Genomic DNA, 27882 nt, shown 5'->3' with positions numbered 1-27882 from the left:
CGTCCCTGTGCACAGCCTCATCCCTCACGCAAGCATGGTCCTGCAGGGGGGGAGGAAAAGGAGGAGAGAGAGGGGGTGGGCGCTTCCCAGGCCCTCCGTGCTCGCTGCTGCTGCTGCTATCGCTGCCGTGTCTCCCAGCATCCAGCACACATCCTGCTTTAAATGCATCCTTCCCCTGCGTGGTCTCTCGCTACTGCCTGCAGCTCCTCGCTAGAAATGAACAGGGCATCGCAGAGCGATCGCAGGCACCGTCAGAAAGGCAGCAGCTGAAGGCAGTCCTTGTCTCTGGCGTCTCCACTTCCTGAGGAGGAGGAACCAAATGGATCCGGTGGGAAGGGTGAATTATGCCATGCCTATCACAGACAATCAAGACAAGAAGAAGAGGAGGAAAATGTCAAAGATAGATGGTTGCACTCCTTCTCTCCTACCTCCAAATAAAATAAAATGATTAGGAGCGGTGTTCATTTTCCTATATTCCCATGAGGACATTATGAAAATATGCAAATCAAACACTGATCCATCCAAGGCATTGTTCTCCTATGACGATACTAATCAGCTAGATAATTTGTGTATATTCCAATTAATTGTTTCTGGTGTCTTCCATTAATCTCTCACACATTACAACGTTTCAAATACTGGATGGATGCTATACAATGATACCAATCCTGAACATTACATTCATTATCTGGTGTGGCCTCCTTAAATTAATCAATTTGCTCGAATCTTGTTGATTCTAGATACAGATTTGTAAAAATGTGTGAATAAACAACAAGGTCATTATAAAAGAGTCATAGAATAGTAGTATTGTAAAAACGATTCAAAATGAATACTAGTTCAGAAGACTGGCTAATAGGTAAACTACTGTAAAGATTACTTGATTACCCTTTACTATCATGTTCATGAATAAGCTTATACATGTTTTATAAATTATTACATGTGCCATAATTGCTTATGAATTGGGATTCTTATAATGTTTCTAAATTATTATGCATGTTTACAAATAATGACATTTTAGATACACAATTTATAAATATGTATAATATGTATGAATGCTTTTTCATTAAACGATTATACAGTGTTACCAAGTACTCTACATACTGCAATTTCATATTGTGTTTCTCACTGACTCCGTTTGTCTTATAAATGGCCAATTAAATTACTACCGGGAGCATGTAAAGGCCCCAAGTAACAAAACTTGTCTCAACAAACCACTGGATGGGTCAAAAGTGTAGGATAACAGTTTCGAAAAGGGGGTTTCAGTGACCCACAATCATAGCACTGATCAAAGAGAATACATTTCAAGTCAACATCCTCAGTCAACTGCAGTAGAGCTAAGAACCAAGCAAACAGTCCTCTAATTCTCTATCTAAATGGGTAACCTATTACTATGTCAGAATAAGGTATGCTCCTGAAAAAGCCCATGATAGGAACTGCAAGGAGAACAGTATGTGGTCACCTAGCTATCGTAAGGTGAATGCACTAGTTAAATGTAAGTCACTCTGGAAAAGAGCATCTGCTAAATGACTGAAATGTCAAATGTCATCCTTACCTCAAACACTATTTATTTTTACTGTCATGTTCATGTTTGTGTTCCCTTACCAGATCATTAGATCTTCTTTAAGTCAGTAATTTCCTCTTCCATGCCAATAACTTGTTACCTGACATCAGGCTTGAGCTTATTCAACCACCTCTGATGAAGCTGCCACACTGCTGGTAATACTTTCTATGACCTATATGTTTAACAGAGTCCAATACTTTAATATTGTGAAACATTCTGTATATAACATTTGCATGAATAGGCTGAGCAAGCTTAGTCAAAAATGTAGTTTTTCTTCATTTTTACTATTTTCTACATTGTGGAATAGTAGTGAAGACATCAAAACTATGAAATAACACATATGGAATCATGTAGTAACCAAAAAAGTGTTAAACAAATCAAAATATATTTAATAGTTGAGATTCTTCAAAGTAGCCACCATTTGCCTTGATGACAGCTTTGCACACTCTTTAGTGTTGTTTAAATGGTTCCAAACGGTCAGAAAATGTATATTGTAATCTGACAGCACCTGTTTGGCACACATAATGTGCACGCAGTGCTTGCTCCATAACTTGTTTTTCTTGATCTCCAGTATTTTCCACAACTAGTCAAATGTATTCCACATATCTGACTTCCCCTTTACCTCCTGAGGAACCAGTAAACATTCCCCATTTTGTTAATTTGTCACGTCCTCTGCATCCATTTTGCTGTCACGTGTTGTGGTGTTCAGAGTTTGTTATAACCAATTTGTTTATGTGATAATGATAGGCTATAGGTCAGGCCCTATTGGTCATGTGCATGTGATGCATACATGTTTCACCTAAAGAGAGCAAGGGTTGAGGGAATTGGGAATGTTTTTCCTAAACAGGGATAAACAGGGATTTTGGTAACAGAACTTTTCAGTCAAAATGGCTTTAATTATGTTGCATCTTCAGCAACACGAACAGCGCGATAAATACTGTTGATGTTCTGTGGTGGTCGCTGCAGCAAAGAGAGGTGCTAGTCACACCGTCACTCGCTGTCAATTTTTTCAGCAAGTCAAACTCCCTCTAGTCATTTGTGTGTCTTAATTATTTAATCAAACAGTGGGCTTAAAGCATCAGACATGCTCAGTGCATATAGTTTATTTGATTAAAACACATAGGATGTGTCTATATATGGAAAAAAAACACGTTTTCAAATTTCGACCAATCGATTGGTCGAAAGAACAGACGACTCTCAGTTGACCAATCGTTTTTTATGTTATGGCATGGGGTGCATTTTCTTGGGCATGGTGTAGGTCCACTTGTAGAATCTATGCCAAGGCGCATTGAAGCTGTTCTGGCAGGTTGTAGTGACCTTTCACCCTTTAATGACACTTTATGTTGGTGTTTCCTTTATTTGGCAGTTAACCTGTATGTGCTTGTGATAAAACTTAATCCACAGTTATTTTTTAGAAAATAACTGGATTAGCAGCTGGAGTAACAAAAGTTTATTACTAGCACAGGGGCAGGCAAAACGACAGGTCAAGGGCAGGCAGAGATCAGTAATCCAGATAGGATGCAAAAGGTCCAGAACGGCAGGCAGCCTCAGAGCAGGCAGGGGTCAATAATCAAGTATGGTGTGGCAAGGTACAGAACGGCAGAAAGGTTCAGGGTCAGGGCAGGCAGAATTGTCAAACCGGGAAAAACTAGAAAACAGTAACGAGAACAGACAGGACTAAAGGGAAAACGCTGGTAGGTTTCTCAAAAAGAAAACGAACTGGCAACAGACAAACAGAGAACAGGTATAAATGCACTGGGGATAATGGGGAAGATTGGTGACACCTGGAGGGAGGTGGAGGCAAGCACAAAGACAGGTGAAACAGATCAGGGTGTGACATATATAATATACACTGTATATAATTCCTTAACAGATGAAGTCGGAAGTTTACATACACTTAGGTTGGAGTCATTAAAACTTGTTTTTCTACCACTCTACAAATTTCTTGTTAACAAACTATAGTTTGGGCAAGTCTACAAACTATAGTTTAGGACATCTACTTTATGCATGACTGTAACGGTTTTCTTGAGTTGAAGGAGAGGCGGACCAAAATGCAGCGTGGTTTCTATTCATGGTTCTTTAATAAAGACTCTACACATGAACAAACTAACAAAACAAGAACCGTGCAAACCCAAAACAGCCATATCTGGTGCAAACACAGAGACAGGAACAATCACCCACGAAACACTCAAAGAATATGGCTGCCTAAATATGGTTCCCAATCAGAGACAGCGATAAACACCTGCCTCTGATTGAGAACCACTCCAGACATCCATAGACTATTCTAGATAACCCTACTAATTCACAATCACAATACCTACAAAAAAAACAAGACAAAACACACCACATAATAAACCCATGTCACACCCTGGCCTGACCAAAATAATAAAGAAAACACAAAATACTAAGACCAGGGCGTGACAATGACACAAGTCATTTTTCCAACAATTGTTTACAGACAGACTATTTCACTTATAATTCACTGCATCAGAATTCCAGTGGGTCAGAAGTTTACATACACTAAGTTGACTGTGCCTTTAAACCGCTTGGAAAATTCCAGAAAATGAAGCTTCTGATAGGCTAATTGACATAATTTGAGTCAATTGGAGGTGTACCTGTGTATGTATTTCAAGGCCTACCTTCAAACTCTGTGACTCTTTGCTTGACATCATGGGGAAATCAATATAAATCAGCCAAGAACTCAGAAGAAAATTGTAGACCTCCACAAGTCTGATTCATCCATCGGAGCAATTTCCAAATTCTTGAAGGTACCATGTTCATCTGTACAAACAATAGTACGCAAGTATAAACACCATGGGACCACGCAGTCGTCATACCGCTCAGGAAGGAGACGCATTCTGTCTCCTTGAGATAAACTTACTTTGGTGTGAAAAGTGCAAATCAATCCCAGAACAACAGCAAATAACCTTCTGAAGATGCTGTAGGAAACAGGTACAAAAGTATCTATATCCATAGTAAAACTAGTCCTATATCGACATAACCTGAAAGGCCGCTCAGCAAGGAAGAAGTCACTGCTCCAAAACCTCCATAAAAAAGCCAGACTACGGTTTGCAACTGCACATGGGGACAAAGATTCTACTTTTTGGAGAAATGTCCTCTGGTCTGATGAAACACAAATATAACTTTTTGGCCATACTGACCATCGTTATGTTTGGAGGAAAAAGAGGGATGCTTGCAAGCCAAAGAACACCATCCCAACCGTGAAGCACGGGGTTGGCAGCATCATGTTGTGTGGGTGCTTACCTGCAGGAGGGACTGGTGCATTTCACAAAGTAGATGGCATCATGAAGATGGAAAAGTATTTGGATATATTGAAGCAACATCTCAAGACATCAGTCAAGTCAAAGCTTGGTCGCAAATGGGTCTTCCAAATGGACAATGATCCCAACGATACTTTCAAAGTTGTGGCAAAATAGCTTTAAGGACAACAAAGTCAAGGTATTGGAGTGGCCATCAAAAAGCCCTGACCTCAATCCTATAGAAGATTTGTGGGCAGAACTGAAAAGGCGTGTGTGAGGAAGGAGGCCTACAAACCTGACTCAGTTACACCAGCTCTGTCAGGAGGAATCGGCCAAAATTCACCCAACTTATTGTGGGAAGCTTGTGGAAGGCTACCCGAAACGTTGGACCCAAGTTAAACAATGTAAAGGCAATGCTACTACTATTTGAGTGTATGTAAACTTCTGACCCACTGGGAATGTGATAAAATAAATCAAAGCTGAAATAAATCATTCTCTCTACTATTATCCTGACATTTTTGTATTCTTAAAATAAAGTGGTGATCCTAACTGACCTAAGACAGGGATTTTTTACTAGGATTAAATGTCAGGAATTGTGGAGAACTGAGTTAAATGTATTTGGCTACGGTGTATGTAAACTTCTGACTTCAACTGTATATACTGTATATTTGTTTTACTTTGTTTTTTTGCTGCCTCTTGGGCCCCCCACGGGCCTGGCCCCAGGGCCTTCAGCCCCGGTAAGCCCCTGCATTAATCCGACCCTGACAATACTGATACAAGAAGCATAACTTCTTCATTTTTTATATGATTGGCCCACCTAACATGTATTTGTAATAACTCTCACTTTATGAATGCATCCACATCGCCAATTCTCTTCATTTGGGGTGCATTTGTTTCGTTAATCTCATGTTATTTTACACCTTTTGCCATGAGGCTGAGAGAATTGTTGCTGTTTTAGAGTGTTGCTGTTTTAGAGTGTTGCTGTTTTAGAGTGAAATATTTGTAATTTTTATTTGTTTACTATTTCTTATTTAATTTGGAAATAGATTAGACCTGAGACATTTCAAATAATTGTAACTAGCATAAGTGTGTATTAGCATCAGTGCATACTTTAGTCTAATCATACAGCTATCAACATAAAATTATAGCCTAAAATCTAATCAAATCAAATCAAAGTTTATTTGTCAAATGCGCCGAATACAACAGGTGTAGGTAGACCTTACAGTGCAATGCTTACTTACAGGCTCTAACCAATAGTGCAAAAAAATGTGTTAGGTTAACAATAGGTAAGTAAAGAAATAAAACAACAGCAAACAGAAAGGCTATATACAGTAGCGAGGCTTTAAAAGTAGCGAGGCTACATACTGACACCGGTTAGTCAGGCTGATTGAGGTAGTATGTACATGTAGATATGGTTAAAGTGACTATGCATATATGATGAACAGAGAGTAGCATTAACGTAAAAGTAGGGTTGGCGGGTGGTGGGTGGCGGGTGGCGGGACACAATGCAGATTGCCCGGTTAGCACTGGTTGGTCGGCCCAATTGAGGTAGAATGTACATGAATGTAAAGTTAAATTGACTATGCATATATGATAAACAGAGAGTAGCAGCAGCGTAAAAAGAGGGTTTGGGGGGGGCACACAATGCAAATAGTCAGGGTAGCCATTTGATTACCTGTTCAGGAGTTTTATGGCTTGGGGGTAAAAACTGTTGAGAAGCCCTTTTGTTAAGGTTGGGGTTATGTTTATGAGTTAGGTTAAATGGTTAAGGTTAGGGGAATGTTTAGCTAAAAGAGTTAGGGTTAGGGGAAGGGTTAGCTAAAAGGGTTAAGGTTAGGGTTAGGAGAAGGGTTAGCTAACATGCTAAGTAGTTGCAAAGTAGATCAAAAGTACTAAGTAGTTGAAATCTTTGGGTTGCTAAACGTTCACTACGCTCATCCACCGTGACCAACCACCCTACTTCAGTTTTTGCCTAAGGTAACCATCTGTCTCATGTAACCATATGTTTACTATGTTACATCTAGTGCATGAGACCAGCCTGTATTTGCAGGTGACAATGTTGGATCTCTGTTGCCGTGTTCTTTTCCTTAAAAAAAGCCATATAATAAGATAAATATAGTTTCAAATATAACTTTACTAAATAATTAATGGTTGTAGTAGTTCTTAGGTCTACGTAAGCTATGTAAATATATTGTAACCTGTAATATTGTCAATTTAACTAGAACTAATTCCGTAAGAAAAACAGTTTATTCTGCCTGGTCAAAGTGTGCTGTTAAATTAGTTGTCAACCCTTCCTTACTTGCTGAGCTTTATCCTTATTATATACCCAACATCACTCATCTGCCACATTAGTCCTTTGTTTTTGGCAGCCCTCATTGTCCATGATGAAAATCCCTGTCAGGAACACTGGCCTGGGTATTTAAATTGTATAACTTCTCATTAAACAGTAATCAGCAAGCTTCTCTCATTTCAAATCCCAAACCAAGGAACACTATAACTCCCAGACCAGGAAAATAGGTCAAGGTCAATCTAATTTAAATCACTTATACACACATGATACTGTATATCAAGCCTTGTGGCATTACATAAGTCATGTTAAAAAAAATCAAGGAGTGACTGGAAATCTTACAGATTGTGGCTCGTACAGATGTATCCATTCAATTGAGGAAAGCATGCCTCACTGTCAACCATATTTGGCCTTTCCCATTTGAATATCATGCCACCACTTTTTGTCACATACTATGGATAGAAAAGTATGATGGGTGGGGTAAATGACTAGCTTATTTAGTTCTATAACTGATAAGATCTTGACATTTCTACTGCAAGGGATCAGTTATATATCTGTGAGACATGAGGGTTAGAATTTAGAGCGGGTATGTCACGGTTTTCTGTATATGAAGGAGAGTCGGACCAAAATGCGGCGTGTAGATTGCGATCCATGTTTATTTAAACTAACGTAAAACACGAATCGATACAAACACTACAAAAAAATAAACGTAACGAAAACCGAAACAGCCTAATACTGGTGCACATACACACAGAACAAGGACATCAAGACACTAAGGACAATCACCCAAAAACACACAGTAAAACCCAGGCTATCTAAATATGGTTCCCAATCAGAGACAATGACTAACACCTGCCTCTGATTGAGAACCATATCAGGCCAGACATAGAAATAGACAAACAAGACATCCAACATAGAATGCCCACCCAGCTCACGTCCTGACCAACACTAAAACAAGGAAAACACACACGAACGATGGTCAGAACGTGACAGTACCCCTCCAAGGTGCGGACTCCGGACGCACAACCTAAACCTATAGGGGAGGGTGTGGGTGGGCATCTCTCCGCGGTGGCAGCTCTGGCGCTGGACGTGGACCCCACTCCATAATAGTCTTAGTCCACCTCCTTAGCGTCCCTAGATAGGTTACCCTCCTTAATGACAGCTCGGGACAGAGGGGCAGCTCGGGACAGACGGGCAGCTCGGGACAGAGGGGCAGCTCGGGACAGGGGTAGCTCGGGACAGGGGTAGCTCAGCACTGAGAGGAAGCTCAGCACTGAGAGGAAGCTCAGCACTGAGAGGAAGCTCAGCACTGAGAGGAAGCCCAGGCAGGTAGTTGGATCCAGCAGATCCTGGCTGGCTGGCGGTTCTGGCAGATCCTGGCTGACTAGCGGATCTGGAAGAGTCTGGTTGACTGGCAGATCTGGAAGAGTCTGGCTGACTGGCAGATCTGGAAGAGTCTGGCTGACTGGCAGATCTGGAAGAGTCTGGCTGACTGGCAGATCTGGAAGAGTCTGGCTGACTGGCAGATCTGGCTGACTGGCAGATCTGGAAGAGTCTGGCTGACTGGCAGATGTGGAAGAGTCTGGCTGACTGGCAGATGTGGAAGAGTCTGACTGACTGGCAGTTCTGGCTGCTCCATGCTGACTGGCTGCTCTGGCTGCTCCATGCTGACTGGCTGCTCCATGCTGACTGGCAGCTCTGGCTGCTCCATGCTGACTGGCTGCTCTGGCTGCTCCATGCTGACTGGCTGCTCTGGCTGCTCCATGCTGACTGGTGACCCTGGCTGCTCCATGCTGACTGGCAGCCCTGGCTGCTCCATGCAGACTGGCAGCCCTGGCGGCTCCATGCAGACTGGCAGCTCTGGCGGCTCCAGGCAGACTGGCAGCTCTGGCGGCTCCATGCAGACTGGCAGCTCTGGCGGCTCCATGCAGACTGGCATCTCTGGCGGCTCCATGCAGACTGGCAGCTCTGGCGGCTCCATGCAGACTGGCAGCTCTGGCGGCTCCATGCAGACTGGCAGCTCTGGCGGCATCCTGCAGACTGGCAGCTCTGGCGGCTCCTTGCAGACTGGCAGCTCTATGCAGACTGGCAGCTCCTTGCAAACTGGCAGTTCCTTGCAAACTGGCAGCTCTACGCAGACTGGCAGCTCCTTGCAGACTGGCAGCTCCTTGCAGACTGGCAGCTCTGAACAGGCAGGAGACTCCGGCAGCGCTGTAGAGGCGGAAGGCTTTGGCAGCGCTAAACAGGCGGGAGACTCCGGCAGCGCTGAAGAGGAGGAAGGCTCTGGCAGCGCTGGACAGGCGAGGCGCACTGTACAGTGCCTTGCGAAAGTATTCGGCCCCCTTGAACTTTGCGACCTTTTGCCACATTTCAGGCTTCAAACATAAAGATATAAAACTGTATTTTTTTGTGAAGAATCAACAACAAGTGGGACACAATCATGAAGTGGAACGACATTTATTGGATATTTCAAACTTTTTTAACAAATCAAAAACTGAAAAATTGGGCGTGCAAAATTATTCAGCCCCCTTAAGTTAATACTTTGTAGCGCCACCTTTTGCTGCGATTACAGCTGTAAGTCGCTTGGGGTATGTCTCTATCAGTTTTGCACATCGAGAGACTGACATTTTTTCCCATTCCTCCTTGCAAAACAGCTCGAGCTCAGTGAGGTTGGATGGAGAGCATTTGTGAACAGCAGTTTTCAGTTCTTTCCACAGATTCTCGATTGGATTCAGGTCTGGACTTTGACTTGGCCATTCTAACACCTGGATATGTTTATTTTTGAACCATTCCATTGTAGATTTTGCTTTATGTTTTGGTTCATTGTCTTGTTGGAAGACAAATCTCCGTCCCAGTCTCAGGTCTTTTGCAGACTCCATCAGGTTTTCTTCCAGAATGGTCCTGTATTTGGCTCCATCCATCTTCCCATCAATTTTAACCATCTTCCCTGTCTCTGCTGAAGAAAAGCAGGCCCAAACCATGATGCTGCCACCACCATGTTTGACAGTGGGGATGTTGTGTTCATGGTGATGAGCTGTGTTGCTTTTACGCCAAACATAACGTTTTGCATTGTTGCCAAAAAGTTAAATTTTGGTCTCATCTGACCAGAGCACCTTCTTCCACATGTTTGGTGTGTCTCCCAGGTGGCTTGTGGCAAACTTTAAACAACACTTTTTATGGATATCTTTAAGAAATGGCTTTCTTCTTGCCACTCTTCCATAAAGGCCAGATTTGTGCAATATACGACTGATTGTTGTCCTATGGACAGAGTCTCCCACCTCAGCTGTAGATCTCTGCAGTTCATCCAGAGTGATCATGGGCCTCTTGGCTGCATCTCTGATCAGTCTTCTCCTTGTATGAGCTGAAAGTTTAGAGGGACGGCCAGGTCTTGGTAGATTTGCAGTGGTCTGATACTCCTTCCATTTCAATATTATCACTTGCACAGTGCTCCTTGGGATGTTTAAAGCTTGGGAAATCTTTTTGTATCCAAATCCGGCTTTAAACTTCTTCACAACAGTATCTCGGACCTGCCTGGTGTGTTCCTTGTTCTTCATGATGCTCTCTGCGCTTTTGACGGACCTCTGAGACTATCACAGTGCAGGTGCATTTATACGGAGACTTGATTACACACAGATGGATTGTATTTATCATCATTAGTCATTTAGGTCAACATTGGATCATTCAGAGATCCTCACTGAACTTCTGTAGAGAGTTTGCTGCACTGAAAGTAAAGGGGCTGAATAATTTTGCACGACCAATTTTTCAGTTTTTGATTTGTTAAAAAAGTTTGAAATATCCAATAAATGTCGTTCCACTTCATGATTGTGTCCCACTTGTTGTTGATTCTTCACAAAAAAAATACAGTTTTATATCTTTATGTTTGAAGCCTGAAATGTGGCAAAAGGTCGCAAAGTTCAAGGGGGCCGAATACTTTCGCAAGGCACTGTAGGCCTGATGCGTGGTGCTGGCACTGGTGGTACTGGGCCAAGGACACGCACAGAAAGCCTGGTGCGGGGATCTGCTACCGGAGGACTGGGGTGTGGAGGTGGTACTGGGTAGACCGGACCGTGCAGGCGCACTGCACTGGAGCTCTTGAGCACCAAGCCTGCCCAACCTTACCCGGTTGAATGGTCCCGGTCGCCCTGCCAGTGCAGCGAGGTGGAATAGCCTGCACTGGGCTATGCAGGCGAACCGGAGACACCATGCGCAAGGCTGGTGCCATGTAAGCCGGCCCAAGGAGACGCACTGGGGACCAGATGCGTAGAGCCTGCTTCATGGCACTTGGCTCGACGCTCACTCTAGCCCGGCTGATACATGGAGCTGGAATATACCGCACCGGGCTATGCACCCGCACTGGAGACACCGTGCGCACCACAGCATAACACGGTGCCTGCCCGGTCTCTCTAGCCCCCCGGTAAGCACAGGGAGTTTGCCCAGGTCTCCTACCTGGCGTAGCCATACTCCCTGTTAGCCCCCCCCCCCCCCCAAGAAATTTTTGGGGCTGACTCTCGGGCTTCCATCCGCTTCGCCGTGCTGCCTCCTCATACCTGCGCCTCTCAGCTTTCGCCGCCTCCAGTTCTTCTTTGGGGCAGCGATATTCTCCAGGCTGAGCCCAGGGTCCTTCACCGTCCAGTTCGTCCTCCCATGTCCATTCCCTCTCTTGCTGCACCTTGGGGCGGCTACACTCCCCTGGTTTAGCCCAGGGTCCTCTCCCATTGAGGATTTCCTCCCAAGTCCAGAAATTCTTGTCACGCTGCTCCTGCTGCTGTTGTTGCCTGTTACCACGCCGCTTGGTCCTGTTGTGGTGGGTGATTCTGTCACGGTTTTCTGTATGTGAAGGAGAGTCGGACCAAAATGCGGCATGTAGATTGCGATCCATGTTTATTTAAACTAACGTAAAACACGAATCGATACAAACACTACAAAAAAATAAACGTAACGAAAACCGAAACAGCCTAATACTGGTGCACATACACACAGAACAAGGACATCAAGACACTAAGGACAATCACCCAAAAACACACAGTAAAACCCAGGCTATCTAAATATGGTTCCCAATCAGAGACAATGACTAACACCTGCCTCTGATTGAGAACCATATCAGGCCAGACATAGAAATAGACAAACAAGACATCCAACATAGAATGCCCACCCAGCTCACGTCCTGACCAACACTAAAACAAGGAAAACACACACGAACGATGGTCAGAACGTGACAGGGTAACACAAGGCAACCCATGCCTCTGATATTTACTGCTTTGCCAGTAATGCCGCACCAAAAGCCAACACCATCAGCCCCACTTAAAACATCTCTCACACCACAACTCCAAAAGGATGCATGGACATTTAAACATTTGATATGAGTTTTATTGACTGGGATCACAGTAAGTAAAGTAATTGAAAGTTGGGTTACCCTGGCTTTAGGCCATTAAAAGAGGCCTGCATTTTTCTACTTACAGTAACTTCACACTGGGGAAATCATCTGGAAAATCAGCTGTCGAACATGTCCAAAAGGATATGTATTTTTCGTTAATAAAACATGTGCTTGCATATATATGTTTATAACAAATGTAGTAAGCCTAGTCTTGTCGAGCAGAGAGAATGTACATATTTATTTTTCATTCATAATATAGGCCTAATGCAAGTTAATATCAAATCAAATCAAGCTTTATTTATACAGCACATTTCACACAGGAACACAATGTCATTCATTGCAAGAAAATAATAAAAACAATGAAAATAAAAACTGAAATATTTACTACACAACAAACATAAGAGGATAAAAAACAAAAGAATAACAATAAGAAACTGAACGACTAAAAAGCATCTTAAGGAAAAGCAAGCTAAAAAGGTGTGTTTTAAGATCTCTTTTAAAAATGTCAACAGTTTTGCTTTGGGATAGTTAAAGGCCAATGCCAGAATACCTGAGGGACCTACTGGGCACATAACTTTAAAAGCATGTCTGGCATCTATTGGGGTGCACAATCATGGATTGATTTACAACCAATAGAATAATCTGAAAATGAATTCTAAAACTCACAGGCAGAGATCTTAAAACTGGTGTAATGTGTGCTCTCCGTCTAGTCTTGGTCAGTACCCGTGCTGCACCATTCTGTATGTTTTGCAGTTGACCAATGGCTTTCTTAGGTAGACCAGACAGGAGAGCATTACAGTAGTCAAGCTTGCTTGTAATAAAAGCATGGATGAGTCTCTCTGTATCAGCCTGAGAGAGAAACGGCCACACCGTGGCAATGTTCCAAAGATCTTATGGATTCTTACACTGACAGAAATAGTCAGTCATATTTGGAAAGGATAACTAATGCGAACATGATATTCAGCTGACACAGAATGCACTCCTGGTGCTTCCAGTGGTTTATGGGTGTTAATCCCTATTTGTTGATTTCACTGCACATTCTATCAGTAGCAGAACACCTATGGAGCTGAAGGCACTATGAAGAGTTTCCTTTGATACAAACATAGGATTGTCTGGGTCAAGCCTCACTCCTCTTCTGCTCTTCTGGACACAAGTCTTGTAGCCATACATCATTTTCTTTCTTCCAGTACCTGAGGTAAATCGTCACATTTACATTAGGCCTAATGTATAGAACCACAATTAACATGTGACTTAACAGTGGGCCAGTGTCTATGATAACTGACATCAAAAGGCAGAAAAAGTATCTGTGTCACCTTGCTTTGGGTGAAGTCGTCACATTCCCTCAGTGTAAGTACTAAACCATTCATCTGCACTTCAGGTTCTTCTGAATTGCAGTGATATCAGACAACAGAACATTACCTGACAGGCCAATGACAGGTTGTGGCACCTAGTACAAGTACAGGACAGATTACATTGAAATATTTTGGCTTGCAGACCACTGTAAAACTGTCATGTCAAAATTCTGAGAGTAGATTACTTGCATTGTCTTTAACATGACTATATTAATACAATAGAAAAAAATAAAATGGTGTCATAATCAACACATTTAACGGCCTCAGCCGAAATCGGAGGTTCTACAGTACCATTAGATGTTTTCAGGCTGGAGGTATCCATCGATGTTGCTCACTGTCTCTACTGACCAAATGCTTTGTATGTGATTTGTCACAGTGTACCAGCTGAGAGAGTTTCAACTCCTGTTCGTGGACGACTGGACATTGTAGCCTCTGACATGGGTCAACACGCCCACACCAATGAATATAAGATTTTGGAGCACACATCAAGTATATGTCTAATGTATTTAAACAGGGTTCTTAGCATAAACCTGTCAAACTTCCAGGCTTAAGGCAAATGCAGGGGAACAGTGCCACCATCAGGATCATTTGCCAAGTCCTTTAGGGTCAATTTGGGTCAAGTAGGCAAGAGTTTGAGGGAAATGAGAGAAGAGAATGGGGGGGGGGGGCGGGGACCCACACCCTAGCATACTTACCTTTCTTGCACTAACACTTGTCTGCTTTATTGAGGAAGTTTGCTTACTTTGACTGATGTGGTTGTTGTACCTAGTGCATTCAGTTAGTGAATGCTATAACAGTAAGTTACTCTGGATAAGAGTGTCTGATAAATAACTAAAATGGAAATTACTTCACTTTATACTGTATTTACACAGTAGTTATTTTGGTTTGGACTCATTTAAAACGTTCTACTACTTCCAGGTCTAATTTAGAGTAAGTAATGTGTGTACACAGGCAGCAGTTCTAATACAAAGACAGACACCGCATACATAAGAGGCCCCCAGCCCTCCTCAATATGTGTCATTTTGCCATGGATTGTTTATTGCTTTGATTCAAAGGAGATTCAATTCATAGAAATAGATCACGTTGAAATGTATGCCTTGCAAAACTGTTTTATTAACAGTTAAGAACATCTTTATTAAGAACAGCTTTATTAAGCATGGTCATGTTGACTCCCAGATGATCTATCATTTGACAAATGAGAAAGTACATTTCAACAGTCTTGATTTTTCACTTTATCTTGGTTTTGCTAGTCTTTGCGGGAAATGATTTAACATAATACATAGAAAAACATGCCACACGTGTAGTTAGAGTGAGAGTAAATAAAGTGATGGAGTTTCAATAGCAATAGAAGCCACTATGTTTGTCATCATAAATGACCAAGGCTTAATTCAAAAGAATGTTGTCAAAAGTTGTCAACGCCGACATCAGCTTTAAAGCTCTACCCTGAGCTTTACATCTAGTTGTAATGGATCACTGGATTCACTCTTTCCCCTCACACTCGTGCTTGATCTGAATGGGGATGACCATGTCACTGGGGAGGATGGTGGTGGTTAAGCCTGGGAGGGGTGCTTCTACCAAGAGAATCCCTTCACCAGACAGAGATGAGCTGACGTGCTGCAAGTCCACACCAGGGGGCAGCCTTCAACAAACCCACAACAACAATCCGCTTACAACACAGACAGGCAATGACTTGTTTACTGTGATTCAATAGACTGCTTGTCATCTGTTTTTACAAATGTAATTAAACCGAGGGAAACCATTTAGAATGCCTTCCTATAGCAATCAACAGCAAAGATGTTCAATTCTTTTGAATTCTTACTTTCATTACCGGTATGTCTTTGTCACAGCATTGTGAGGGACTTTATTTTCTATTAGAACTTACTTGTATTTTCTTGTAAAGCACCTTGAGACTGATCCATGTTCGTCCTCCCTTTCTTCGTGTTGACCTGAAAATATAAGTTGAGACAATAATTGAAGGAGCATGTGGACGTGAGACCTCTATAACAATTTTCATCAGTTAATTGTCCAACATTTTTAGTAACAATGAATGTTCAAACTGCCACCATATTCTGGTTTCTCAGATCAGAGAAATAATGTTAGTACCTGTAATCTCCAGGAAGCCCCCCTTGGTTTTGATTGATATCTCCTCTGGTGAAAAGTGATTGACATCCAGTGTGATCCTCCAGCTGTCCTGTCCTGTCCTGATCTCTGACACTCCTCCAGACAGTTGTCTCTGAAGTCTGGCTGCGGTCTGGGGTGCCACTGCAGCAGGGAGAGCAGTGCTGGGGGTGAAGAGGGGATGGCGTGTGTACCCTGGCCAGGAGGATGATGCCAGTCTCCTCCTAGCCCAGTCTATCCAGCTCACATCGCCTGGATCCAGGAAAGGAGGGAGGCCAAAGTCCTGCTCCATGATCATGCGGCTAGGCTGTGTCCACTCACGGAAAGGATCCCAGTTTACATCTCGGCGGAAAAGAGGACGCGGTAATACCTTGTTGTGGTCAGCCATGACTTCGGAATGGCCTGAGAGTGGTACTAGGAGGAAAAAACTGTTTCCTCTCTTGGTTTTCCCCTGGCTAGCTAATGTAATTTAATCTTTGACTAATTACAATGACTAAGTCAGGTTTAATGACTTACTCAACACACAAAAGGGCAGCAATATTTTCCCCCAAACAGTTCAGGAAGGCTGGCTCATAGTGGGAAGGACTGCCCTGGACAATCAGACTTTGTTCAGCTGTGGAGCATCACTCACACCCTTTATATACCCAGTTGATCCATTCTAGAACGTATCAAAGAGTAAGTCTTATCCATGGCATGACAATGAGTTGATTGGCATGGTTGGGGCAGTGGTGTTGCTCCTCTGTTGCCCTGGGACCTGGAGAGAATAAATCTTAAGTATGTGTATTTATAGCTGCAAGGCGTAAATGGCAAGTAGTTGGTGGATGACTCAGGGTGCAGCAACGATGGGGTTTCTTCAGCACTTGGCCTCTGCAGTCTTGTCACATACTGGTGCTCTTTGTCTTCTCCATAGTAATCACACCGTTCAGCTATGTACAGGGACAGCATGTCCATTCAGCGCAGAAGCTGCTAAGCAACTCGTCAGCTACTGTAGGAAAGAGGGGGAAACTGTTAGTTCCAGCCCCAAACTCCTAAACATGACTTCTCTGGTTAACCCACTGTCGGAGCCATGGTTTACTGACACCTAATAGGTTATTTTGCAGTGACTTCAACATCTATGGGCATGTAACATTCACTTACATGTTGACACTGTTGCTCCTGCATCTGAGGGGAGTGATGGAGTTCTAATGGAAAGACTGACGCAATAGAGAGGTAGTGAGGAATTTTGATATGAAGAGCCTGTAGGCCTTTCCTCTGGTTTGCCCTGCTTTACGCCTGGGTGCGACTCTCTGTCCCCTCACTCACTGTCAGAGGGGAATGGACCTAATAAGCCTGCGCCAGTGTGTTTTAGGAGGGTCATGAAAGGGATTATCTACATAATGTCAACAACTCAGGCTCCTTCCATTCAACAACTCCCTGGGGTGAAGTCCCACTTAGTGTTCTCTCTCTCTCCCATACATAATTGATAACTCTCCTTGGTTAGCTTTAGAGTCCACAAACCAAGTTTTCAAGGCCACAATATGTCTATCAGGCAAGGATGGAAACTAGAATTGGTGTACCCTCTATTGCAACAACTGGGCCAGTTGCTGTTTGTAAGGGGTGCGTAACTGGTGGCAGGGAAGTCAAACGCAGGAGAGCAGAACTTGGTGAATAGCCGGAGCAGTTTAATATATAAAACTAACGGCATATAAAACAACAAACACATGGGGTACAAAACCCGTAGTGCACCAGTAACACATAGCACGAGTACTTACAATAAACATTTCCTGACATGGAGGAAACAGAGGGAAAATATACAACATGTAATTATGGAATTGAAACCAGGTGAGTGTGAAAACAAGACGAGACAAATGGAACATAAAAAATGGATCGGTGATGGCTAGAAGACAGTTGACGTCGACCGCCGAACACCACCCGAACAAGGAGAGGAACCGACTTCGGTAGAAGTCGTGACACTGTTGGATAATTATTTTGTTGCTGCAGTTTCGTAGTGTTTATATATTTGTGTATTGTCTTTCAGATATTAGTAATACAACATAACAACAATTGTATTCTACACGTGGGGGATGAGAGGGGGTGGTGGTGTGACATAAATTCTCAAATAAAGGTGCTTTCAAACTGCAATATGCTATACACACGTTGGCCCTGTCCAAAATCTGTTTTGCCTACTACTTACTAAAACTACACACTGTGTACTAATCTTACTACATGCTATTTTGAATGTACTGTTCCGTAAAAACGAATGCAGTAAGCAACAGATCAACATACTAGACTCACCCATCCTAAAAATGAATAATCTAATGCGCAATTGCATTGATTCCCGCAATTCGTTTATTATCAGCGGTTGTGAAAAACACGTGAGCCTGGAATTCTTCAAAAGTGTGCAGTAAATTCTACTAAATGAAAAGGCGAAATTAGTATGACGTCCTGGCATTTAAAGCGTACATGATTTTCGAAATTTCACATACTGTATAACGTTCTATTTTCGCAAACTTAAAATGCCTACTATTTAGAATGCAGATATGAGTATTTGGACATTGATTGTACATTGGTTTTCAAAAACGAAATAATAGGAAATACAATAAATTAAACACAAATAAATTATGTATATGTGGTCAAATACAAAGACATCCACACATATTCATCTCATACGTCAATATTGATCGCACTGGTCTCTCAAGAGGCCCCCACCACCGCTCCCAACCCAGATGGTGAAGACGTCAATAAATATATTTTTGTTGTCAGTTGCACTAGGTGAAGGCTGGAAAGAGAGCCGCATGATGATACTTATTTTCCACCATAATTTGCAAATAAATTCATTAAAAATCCTACAATGTGATTTTCTGGATTTTTTTTCCTCATTTTGTCCATCATAGTTGAAGTGTACCTATGATGAAAATTACAGGCCTCTCTCATCTTTTTAAGTGGGAGAACTTGCACAATTGGTGGCTGACTAAATACTTTTTTGCCCCACTGTACATCCACAGGTACACCTCCAATTGACTCAAATTACGTCAATTAGCCTATCAGAATCTTCTAAAGCTATGATGACATTTTGTGGAATTTTCCAAGCTGTTTAAAGGCAGTCAACTTAGTGTATGTAAACTTCTGACCCACTGGAATTGTGAGACAGTGAATTATAAGTGAAATAATCTGTCTGTAAACAATTGTTTGAAAAATCACTTGTGTCATGCACAAAGTAGATATCCTAACCGACTTGCCAAAACTATAGTTTGTGAACCGGTAATTTGTGGAGTGGTTGAAAAACGAGTTTTAATGACTCCAACCTAAGTGTACGTATACTACCGACTTCCACTGTAGTATAAAATGTGTATTTTTCAGAGGAAGTGTGTAAAGGAAAAGGAACTGCATGAAGATCACTTTACCATACCTTTTTTTTCCCCTGCTGTTGACTGAGTGCTACTATCATTAAGTTTAATAATATTGCTCCAATAACTGAACACATTACAATTTCCACGAGATTATCTGAAAAACAAAGAGCATGTACTGTAACGTCAGTGTGGTTTAAGAGGGAAAGATAAATCATTTTGTTCAAGGGAGTTGTGAATGCTTTGAAATCCTTCCCTTTTTGATTGAAGGACCCATTTGGCACACACTGGCTGAATTGTTGAATTGATGTCTGTGCCCAGTGGGATGAAACCATGGTGTAGTAACGCATTTGAAAGATTTGGGAAAATTAAGAGAAGACAGGACAGCCAGTACATAGTAAAGCAACTAATTTCAAACATAAGCAGGATAAAGTTGAAGTGACCCCACTGGCAATATGCCCATGATATCAATACTCAGAGTTCATTTTGCAGTAACAACTGTCTGTCTCAAGGCTTAAATATCCTTCTTTAACCTGTCTCCTCTCCTTCATCTACACTGATGAAAGTGGATTTATTAACAATAAGGGATCATAGCTTTCACCTGAATTCACCTGTAAAGTCTATGTCATGAAAAGAGCGGTGTATACTCTGTATATACAGTACCAGTGTCATGTATTGTCATATTATGTCTTGTTCCTGTTCTTTCTCTTCACTCCGTCTCCCTCTGCTGGTCGTATTAGGTTACCTTCTCTTCCTCTCCTTCCCCAGCTGCTCCTCATCTTCTCTAACTACCTCGTTCACCCTTTTCCCACCTGTTCCCTTTTTCCCTCTGATTAGGTCTCTATTTCTCTCTCTGTTCCTGCTTCTGTCTTTGTCAGATTCTCGTTTGAGTTTCTCATGCCAGAACCAAACTATCGTCTCGTTTGCTTCACCCTTGTCCTGTCCTGTCGGAATCTTCCTGTTCATCTGATGCTACGTGTGATCACCTCTGTCCTCTACGACCCGCGCCTACCCAGAGAGACCAGCAGTCTGTCGCCGCTAACCCAGCTATTCTCCTCTGCTGCTAGAAGGGGAACTCTTCTGTGAATATCAGAAGGACTTTATGATTTATTTGTCGCCCTCTCTGCGGGTTGTTTATTTTGCCATTATATACATTTGAAGAGGATCAATGTCTTACCTGTGTTTTGACATTAAAGGACTCTGTTTTTGTTAAACCGCTTTTGGGTCCTCACTCACGTGCATAACAGAAGAATCTGACCAAGAATGGACCCAGCGACTTCGGATCCTCTCCACTCAGCCGTCGAGATCCAGGGAGCGATGCTAGGCAGACACGAGCAGGAATTGTCTGCTGCTCGACATGCCGTTGAGACCCAAGCCGCCCAAGTCTCCAACCTCACAGAACAGATTCACCATCTCCGCCTCGATCCACCGGCCACTTCCAGGGCTTTCGAATCTCCGGAGCCCAGAATCAATAACCCGCCGTGTTACTCTGGGGAGCCCACTGAATGCCGCTCGTTCCTCACCCAGTGTGATATTGTGTTTTCTCTCCAGCCCAACACTTACTCCAGGAGCACAGCTCGTATCGCCTACGTCATATCTCTCCTTACTGGACGGGCTCGTGAGTGGGGCACGGCAATCTGGGAGGCGAGGGCTGAGTGTACTAACCAGTATCAGGACTTTAAGGATGAGATGATACGGGTTTTTGATCGTTCTGTTTTTGGGGAGGAAGCTTCCAGGGTCCTGTCTTCCCTATGTCAAGGTAATCGATCCATAACAGATTACTCTATTGAGTTTCGCACTCTTGCTGCCTCCAGTGACTGGAACGAGCCGGCTTTGCTCGCTCGTTTTCTGGAGGGTCTCCGCGCGGAGGTAAAGGATGAGATTCTCTCCCGGGAGGTTCCTTCCAGCGTGGATTCCTTGATTGAACTCGCTATTCGCATAGAGCGACGGGTTGATCTTCGTCACCGAGCTCGTGGAAAGGAGCTCGCGTTCTCCGTTGCCCCCCTCTCCGCATCACTACCATCTTCCTCCGCCGGCTCGGGTGCTGAGCCTATGCAGCTGGGGGGTATCCGCATCTCGACTAAGGAGAGGGAACGGAGAATCACCAACCGCCTCTGTCTCTATTGCGGTTCCGCTGGTCATTTTGTCACTTCATGTCCAGTAAAAGCCAGAGCTCATCAGTAAGCGGAGGGCTACTGGTGAGCGCTACTACTCTGGTCTCTCCTTCAAGATCCTGCACTACCTTGTCGGTCCATCTACGCTGGACCGGTTCGTCAGCTTCCTGCAGTGCCTTGATAGACTCTGGGGCGGAGGGCTGTTTTATGGACGAGACCTGGGCTCGGGAACATGACATTCCTCTCAGACAGTTAAGGGAGCCCACGACCTTGTTCGCTTTGGATGGTAGTTCTGTCCCCAGGATTCAGCGTGAGACGCTACCTTTAACCCTCACTGTCTCTGGTAATCATAGCGAAACCCTTTCTTTTTTAATTTTTCGTTCACCTTTTACACCTGTTGTTTTGGGCCATCCCTGGCTAGTTTGTCATAATCCTTCTATTAATTGGTCTAGTAATTCTATCCTCTCCTGGAACGTCTCTTGTCATGTGAAATGTTTAATGTCTGCTATCCCTCCTGTTTCCTCTGTCTCTTCTTCACAGGAGGAGCCTGGTGATTTGACAGGGGTGCCGGAGGAATATCACGATCTGCGCACGGTGTTCAGTCGGTCCAGGGCCACCTCTCTTCCCCCAAACCGGTCGTATGATTGTATGATTGTAGTATTGATCTCCTTCCGGGAACCACTCCCCCCCGGGGTAGACTATACTCTCTGTCGGCTCCCGAACGTAAGGCTCTCGAAGATTATTTGTCTGTAGCTCTTGACGCCGGTACCATAGTCCCCTCCTCCTCTCCCGCCGGAGCAGGGTTTTTTTTTGTTAAGAAGAAGGACGGGTCCCTGCGCCCCTGCATAGATTATCGAGGGCTGAATGACATAACAGTGAAGAATCGTTATCCGCTCCCTCTTATGTCTTCAGCCTTCGAGATCCTGCAGGGAGCCAGGTTTTTCACTAAGTTGGACCTTCGTAACGCTTACCATCTCGTGCGCATCAGGGAGGGGGACGAGTGGAAGACGGCGTTTAACACTCCGTTAGGGCACTTTGAATACCGGGTTCTTCCTTTCGGCCTCGCTAACGCTCCAGCTGTCTTTCAGGCATTAGTCAATGACGTCCTGAGAGACATGCTGAACATCTTTGTTTTCGTTTACCTTGACGATATCCTGATTTTTTTCACCGTCACTCCAGATTCATGTTCAGCACGTTCGACGTGTTCTCCAGCGCCTTTTAGAGAATTGTCTTTTTGTGAAGGCTGAGAAGTGTACTTTTCATGCCTCCTCCGTCATATTTCTCGGTTCTGTTATTTCCGCTGAAGGCATTAAGATGGATCCCGCTAAGGTCCAAGCTGTCATTGATTGGCCCGTCCCTAAGTCACGCGTCGAGCTGCAGCGCTTTCTCGGCTTCGCGAATTTCTATCGTCGTTTCATCCGTAATTTCGGTCAGGTGGCAGCTCCTCTCACAGCCCTTACTTCTGTCAAGACGTGCTTTAAGTGGTCCGTTTCCGCCCAGGGAGCTTTTGATCTCCTCAAGAATCGTTTTACATCCGCACCTATCCTTGTTACACCTGACGTCTCTAGACAGTTCGTTGTCGAGGTTGACGCGTCAGAGGTGGGCGTGGGAGCCATTCTTTCTCAGCGCTCCCTCTCTGACGACAAGGTCCACCATTGCGCGTATTTTTCTCATCGCCTGTCGCCGTCGGAACGTAACTATGATGTGGGTAACCGCGAACTGCTCGCCATCCGCTTAGCCCTAGGCGAATGGCGACAGTGGTTGGAGTGGGCGACCGTTCCTTTTGTCGTTTGGACTGACCATAGGAACCTTGAGTACATCCGTTCTGCCAAACGACTTAATGCACGTCAGGCTCGTTGGGCGCTGTTTTTCGCTCGTTTCGAGTTCGTAATTTCTTATCGTCCGGGCTCTAAGAACACCAAGCCTGATGCTTTATCTCGTCTCTTCAGTTCTTCAGTAGCCTCCACTGACCCCGAGGGGATTCTCCCTGAGGGGCGTGTTGTCGGGTTGACTGTCTGGGGAATTGAGAGGCAGGTAAAGCAAGCACTCACTCACACTCCGTCGCCGCGCGCTTGTCCTAGGAACCTTCTTTTCGTTCCCGTTCCTACTCGTCTGGCCGTTCTTCAGTGGGCTCACTCTGCCAAGTTAGCCAGCCACCCCGGCGTTCGGGGTACGCTTGCTTCCATTCGCCAGCGTTTTTGGTGGCCCACTCGGGAGCATGACTGGCTGCTTGTTCGGTCTGCGCGCAGACTAAGTCCGGTAACTCCCCTCCTGCCGGCCGTCTCAGACCGCTTCCCATTCCCTCTCCACCGTGGTCTCACATCGCCTTAGATTTTATCACCGGACTGCCTTCGTCAGCGGGGAAGACTGTTATTCTTACGGTTGTCGATAGGTTCTCTAAGGCGGCTCATTTTATTCCCCTCGCTAAGCTCCCTTCTGCTAAAGAGACGGCACAAATCATCATCGAGAATGTTTTCAGAATTCATGGCCTTCCGTCAGACGTCGTTTCGGACAGGGGTCCGCAATTCACGTCTCAATTTTGGAGGGAGTTTTGCCGTTTGATTGGGGCTTTCGTCAGTCTCTCTTCCGGCTTTCACCCCCAGTCTAACGGTCAAGCAGAACGGGCCAATCAGACTATTGGTCGCATCTTACGCAGTCTTTCTTTTCGTAACCCTGCGTCTTGGTCAGAACAGCTCCCCTGGGCAGAATACGCCCACAACTCGCTTCCTTCGTCTGCGACCGGGCTATCTCCTTTTCAGAGTAGCCTCGGGTACCAGCCTCCGCTGTTCTCGTCTCAGTTCGCCGAGTCCAGCGTCCCCTCCGCTCAGGCTTTTGTCCAACGTTGCGAGCGCACCTGGAAGAGGGTCAGGTCTGCACTTTGCCGTTATAGGGCGCAGACTGTGAGAGCCGCTAATAAGCGTAGAACTAAGAGTCCTAGATATTGTCGCGGTCAGAGAGTTTGGCTCTCCACTCAGAACCTTCCCCTTAAGACAGCTTCTCGCAAGTTGACCCCGCGGTTCATTGGTCCGTTCCGTATTTCTCAGATCATTAATCCTGTCGCAGTGCGACTTCTTCTTCCGCGATATCTTCGTCGCGTCCACCCGGTCTTCCATGTCTCCTGTGTTAAGCCCGTTCTTCGCGCCCCAGCTCGTCTCCCCCCCCCCCCCCATCCTTGTCGAGGGCGCACCTATCTACAGGGTCCGTAAGATTTTGGACATGCGTCCTCGGGGCCGTGGTCATCAGTACCTAGTGGATTGGGAGGGGTACGGTCCTGAGGAAAGGAGTTGGGTTCCCTCTCGGGACGTGCTGGACCGTTTGCTGATCGATGATTTCCTCCGTTGCCGCCAGGTTTCCTCCTCGAGTGCGCCAGGAGGCGCTCGGTGAGTGGGGGGGTACTGTCATGTATTGTCATATTATGTCTTGTTCCTGTTCTTTCTCTTCACTCCGTCTCCCTCTGCTGGTCGTATTAGGTTACCTTCTCTTCCTCTCCTTCCCCAGCTGCTCCTCATCTTCTCTAACTACCTCGTTCACCCTTTTCCCACCTGTTCCCTTTTTCCCTCTGATTAGGTCTCTATTTCTCTCTCTGTTCCTGCTTCTGTCTTTGTCAGATTCTCGTTTGAGTTTCTCATGCCAGAACCAAACTATCGTCTCGTTTGCTTCACCCTTGTCCTGTCCTGTCAGAATCTGCCTGTTCATCTGATGCTACGTGTGATCAGGTACCTCTGTCCTCTACGACCCGCGCCTACCCAGAGAGACCAGCAGTCTGTCGCCGCTAACCCAGCTATTCTCCTCTGCTGCTAGAAGGGGAACTCTTCTGTGAATATCAGAAGGACTTTATGATTTATTTGTCGCCCTCTCTGCGGGTTGTTTATTTTGCCATTATATACATTTGAAGAGGATCTATGTCTTACCTGTGTTTTGACATTAAAGGACTCTGTTTTTGTTAAACCGCTTTTGGGACCTCACTCACGTGCATAACAACCAGTCAAAAGTTTGGACACACCTACTCATTCCATGATTTTTTAAAAATGTGTACTATTTTCTACATTGTAGAATAATATTGAAGGCATCAAAACTACGAAATAACACCTATGGAATCATGTAGTAACCAAAAACGAGTTAAACAAATCAAAATATATTTTTTATGATGACAGCTTTGCACACTCTTGGCATTCTCTCAACCAGATTCATGAGGTAGTCACCTGGAATGCATTTCAATTGACAGGTGTGCCTTGTTAAAAGTTAATTTGTGGAATTTCTTTCCTTCTTAATGCGTTTGAGCCAATCAGTTGTGTTGTGACAAGGTAGGGTATACAGAAGATAGCCCTATTTGGTAAAAGACCAAGCCATATTATGGCAAGAATAGCTCAAATAAGCAAAGAGAAACAACAGTCCATCATTACTTTAAGAGATGAAGGTCAGTCAATACAGAGCATTTCAAGAACTTTGAAAGTTTCTTCAAGTGCAGTCGCAACAACCATCAAGCGTTATAATGAATCACCACAGGAAAGGAAGACCCAGGTACCTCTGCTGCAGAGGATAAGTTCATTTGAGTTACCAGCCTCAGAAATCGCAACCCAAATGCTTCACGGAGTTCAAGTAACAGCCACATCTCAACATCACAACTGTTCAGAGGAGACTTCATGGTTGAATTGCTTCAAAGAAACCACTACTAAAGGACACCAATAATAAGAAGAGACTTGCTTGGGCCAAGAACCATGAGCAATGGACATGAGACCGGTGGAAATCTGTCCTTTGGTCTGATGAGTCCAAATTTGAGATTTTTAGATCCAACTGCCGTGTCTTTATGAGACGCAGAGTAGTTGAACGGATTATCTCCGCATGTGTGGTACCCACCATGAAGCATGGAGGAGGAGTTGTGATGGTGTGGGGGTACTTTGCTGGTGACACTGTCTGTGATTTATTTTGAATTCAAAGCACACTTAACCAGCATGGCTACCACAGCATTTAAGGAAAAGCAGCCAACAAGTGCTCAGCATATGTGGGAACTCCTTCAAGACTGTTGGAAAAGCATTCCAGGTGAAACTGGTTGAGAGAATGCCAAGAGTGTACAAAGCTGTCATCAAGGTAAAGGGTGGCTACTTTGAAGAATCTCAAATATAAAATATATTTTGATTTGTTTAACACTTTTTTGGTTACTACATGATTACATTTGTGTTACTTTATAGTTTTGATGTCTTCACTATTATTCTACAATGTAGAAAATTGTAAAAATTAAGGAAAAACCCTGAAATGAGTAGATGTGTCCTAACTTTTGACAGGTACTATAAATATAAGGGCAAATGTAATGTTTCATCACATATTTTTTTTTGTGCTCAACAGTCCAATGTCCCATAACTTTTCGTTCACTAACATTACAGGCATCTCTGTTGAGTAATGGTAGCAAAAGTCATTGCGTTAACACATTTCTTTAAGCTTGTCCTCTGCTGACTAATTCACTCATCAGTGCCTGTTTATTTATTTGGACCCTATTTTTACCATTGAGGAATAAGACTGTAGTGTGAAAGCTTTGCCTGCAGATGGCTCTAACTGCCATACATATGAAATACCTCACAAAACATTAGACCCTTCATCAACACCCTGAACTGTGAGTGAGCTGATAAGTAATATCATTACATTACGAGCCGTGTGTGATGCATTAACTACACACAACAGTGAGAATATAATACATTATTCTGTTGGCCTGTGCTACAACCCGTAAAATGTAACTCACGTTATTCAAATATTCTCATTTTAAATCTCTATATGGTTGATTCCTAACTGCTGTGCTATTAAGCCATCTGTCTCCTTTGTGATTGAAGGTTCCTCAATGAACCCCACCTCCTCTGGGGTTCTTGGAAGATCCTTTTGGGGGCCATTTTTAGTGCCATGAACCCTAAGGTTCTTCAAAGAACCCCATAGAAGGTGGGGTTCATCGAGGAACCTCCTTAGTTGGTGGGGGTTCTTGCAGGAACATAACTGCCCAACTGAAATATTTGAATTTGAAAGGACAGCAGGTGCAGGCACTTAACTGACAAATGTTAAGATCTCCTTAATTTAAGGTAAGGTTGGTCCCTTGTTATGATCGAATTGATATAATTTTTTCATATGATTACAAATCTTTCTAAAATGGACACAATTCAATGGATATCAATCAATCAATCAAAGAGGTAAGAATATATAGGCTATAAGAATATGTTGAAGACTAGCTGTATTGGGTGCAGATGACTGAACTGCTCACTTTTGTGTCTGTGTCTGCAGGTACAGTGCCTTGCGAAAGTATTCGGCCCCCTTGAACTTTGCGACCTTTTGCCACATTTCAGGCTTCAAACATAAAGATATAAAACTGTATTTTTTTGTGAAGAATCAACAACAAGTGGGACACAATCATGAAGTGGAACGACATTTATTGGATACTTCAAACTTTTTTAACAAATCAAAAACTGAAAAATTGGGTGTGCAAAATTATTCAGCCCCTTTACTTTCAGTGCAG

The 27882-nt window shown here is 43.9% G+C and overlaps 1 protein-coding gene across 1 annotated transcript; it reads right to left on the bottom strand.

The window, feature by feature from the left end:
* Positions 1-14924: 14924 nt before the first annotated feature.
* LOC139408756 (heat shock protein beta-1-like) lies at positions 14925-16667 on the bottom strand. Its single transcript, XM_071153048.1, has 3 exons — positions 15935-16667; positions 15714-15777; positions 14925-15470 (listed from the first exon to the last, which is right to left on the bottom strand). Exons 1-3 carry the CDS (start codon positions 16335-16337, stop codon positions 15311-15313), a joined length of 627 nt encoding a protein of 208 aa, XP_071009149.1. The 5' UTR covers positions 16338-16667; the 3' UTR covers positions 14925-15310.
* Between the last annotated feature and the right edge of the window lie 11215 nt (positions 16668-27882).

The sequence above is a fragment of the Oncorhynchus clarkii genome, chromosome 5, assembly GCF_045791955.1.
Source record: "Oncorhynchus clarkii lewisi isolate Uvic-CL-2024 chromosome 5, UVic_Ocla_1.0, whole genome shotgun sequence".
In the NCBI taxonomy this organism is placed as follows: Eukaryota; Metazoa; Chordata; class Actinopteri; order Salmoniformes; family Salmonidae; genus Oncorhynchus; species Oncorhynchus clarkii.
This window is presented reverse-complemented; position numbering and strand designations above follow the sequence as displayed.

What these genes read in the sequence shown, in the direction of transcription:
- LOC139408756 (XM_071153048.1), bottom strand. Translation starts at nt 16,337, where the DNA reads ATGGCTGACCACAACAAGGTATTACCGCGTCCTCTTTTCCGCCGAGAT. An exon ending in GGGCTTCCTGGAGATTACAG is followed by an intron (nt 15,778 to 15,934) that starts GTACTAACATTA and finishes TTATATTTTCAG; the next exon opens with GTCAACACGAAGAAAGGGAG. An exon ending in TGCTTTACAAGAAAATACAA is followed by an intron (nt 15,471 to 15,713) that starts GTAAGTTCTAAT and finishes GGTTTGTTGAAG; the next exon opens with GCTGCCCCCTGGTGTGGACT.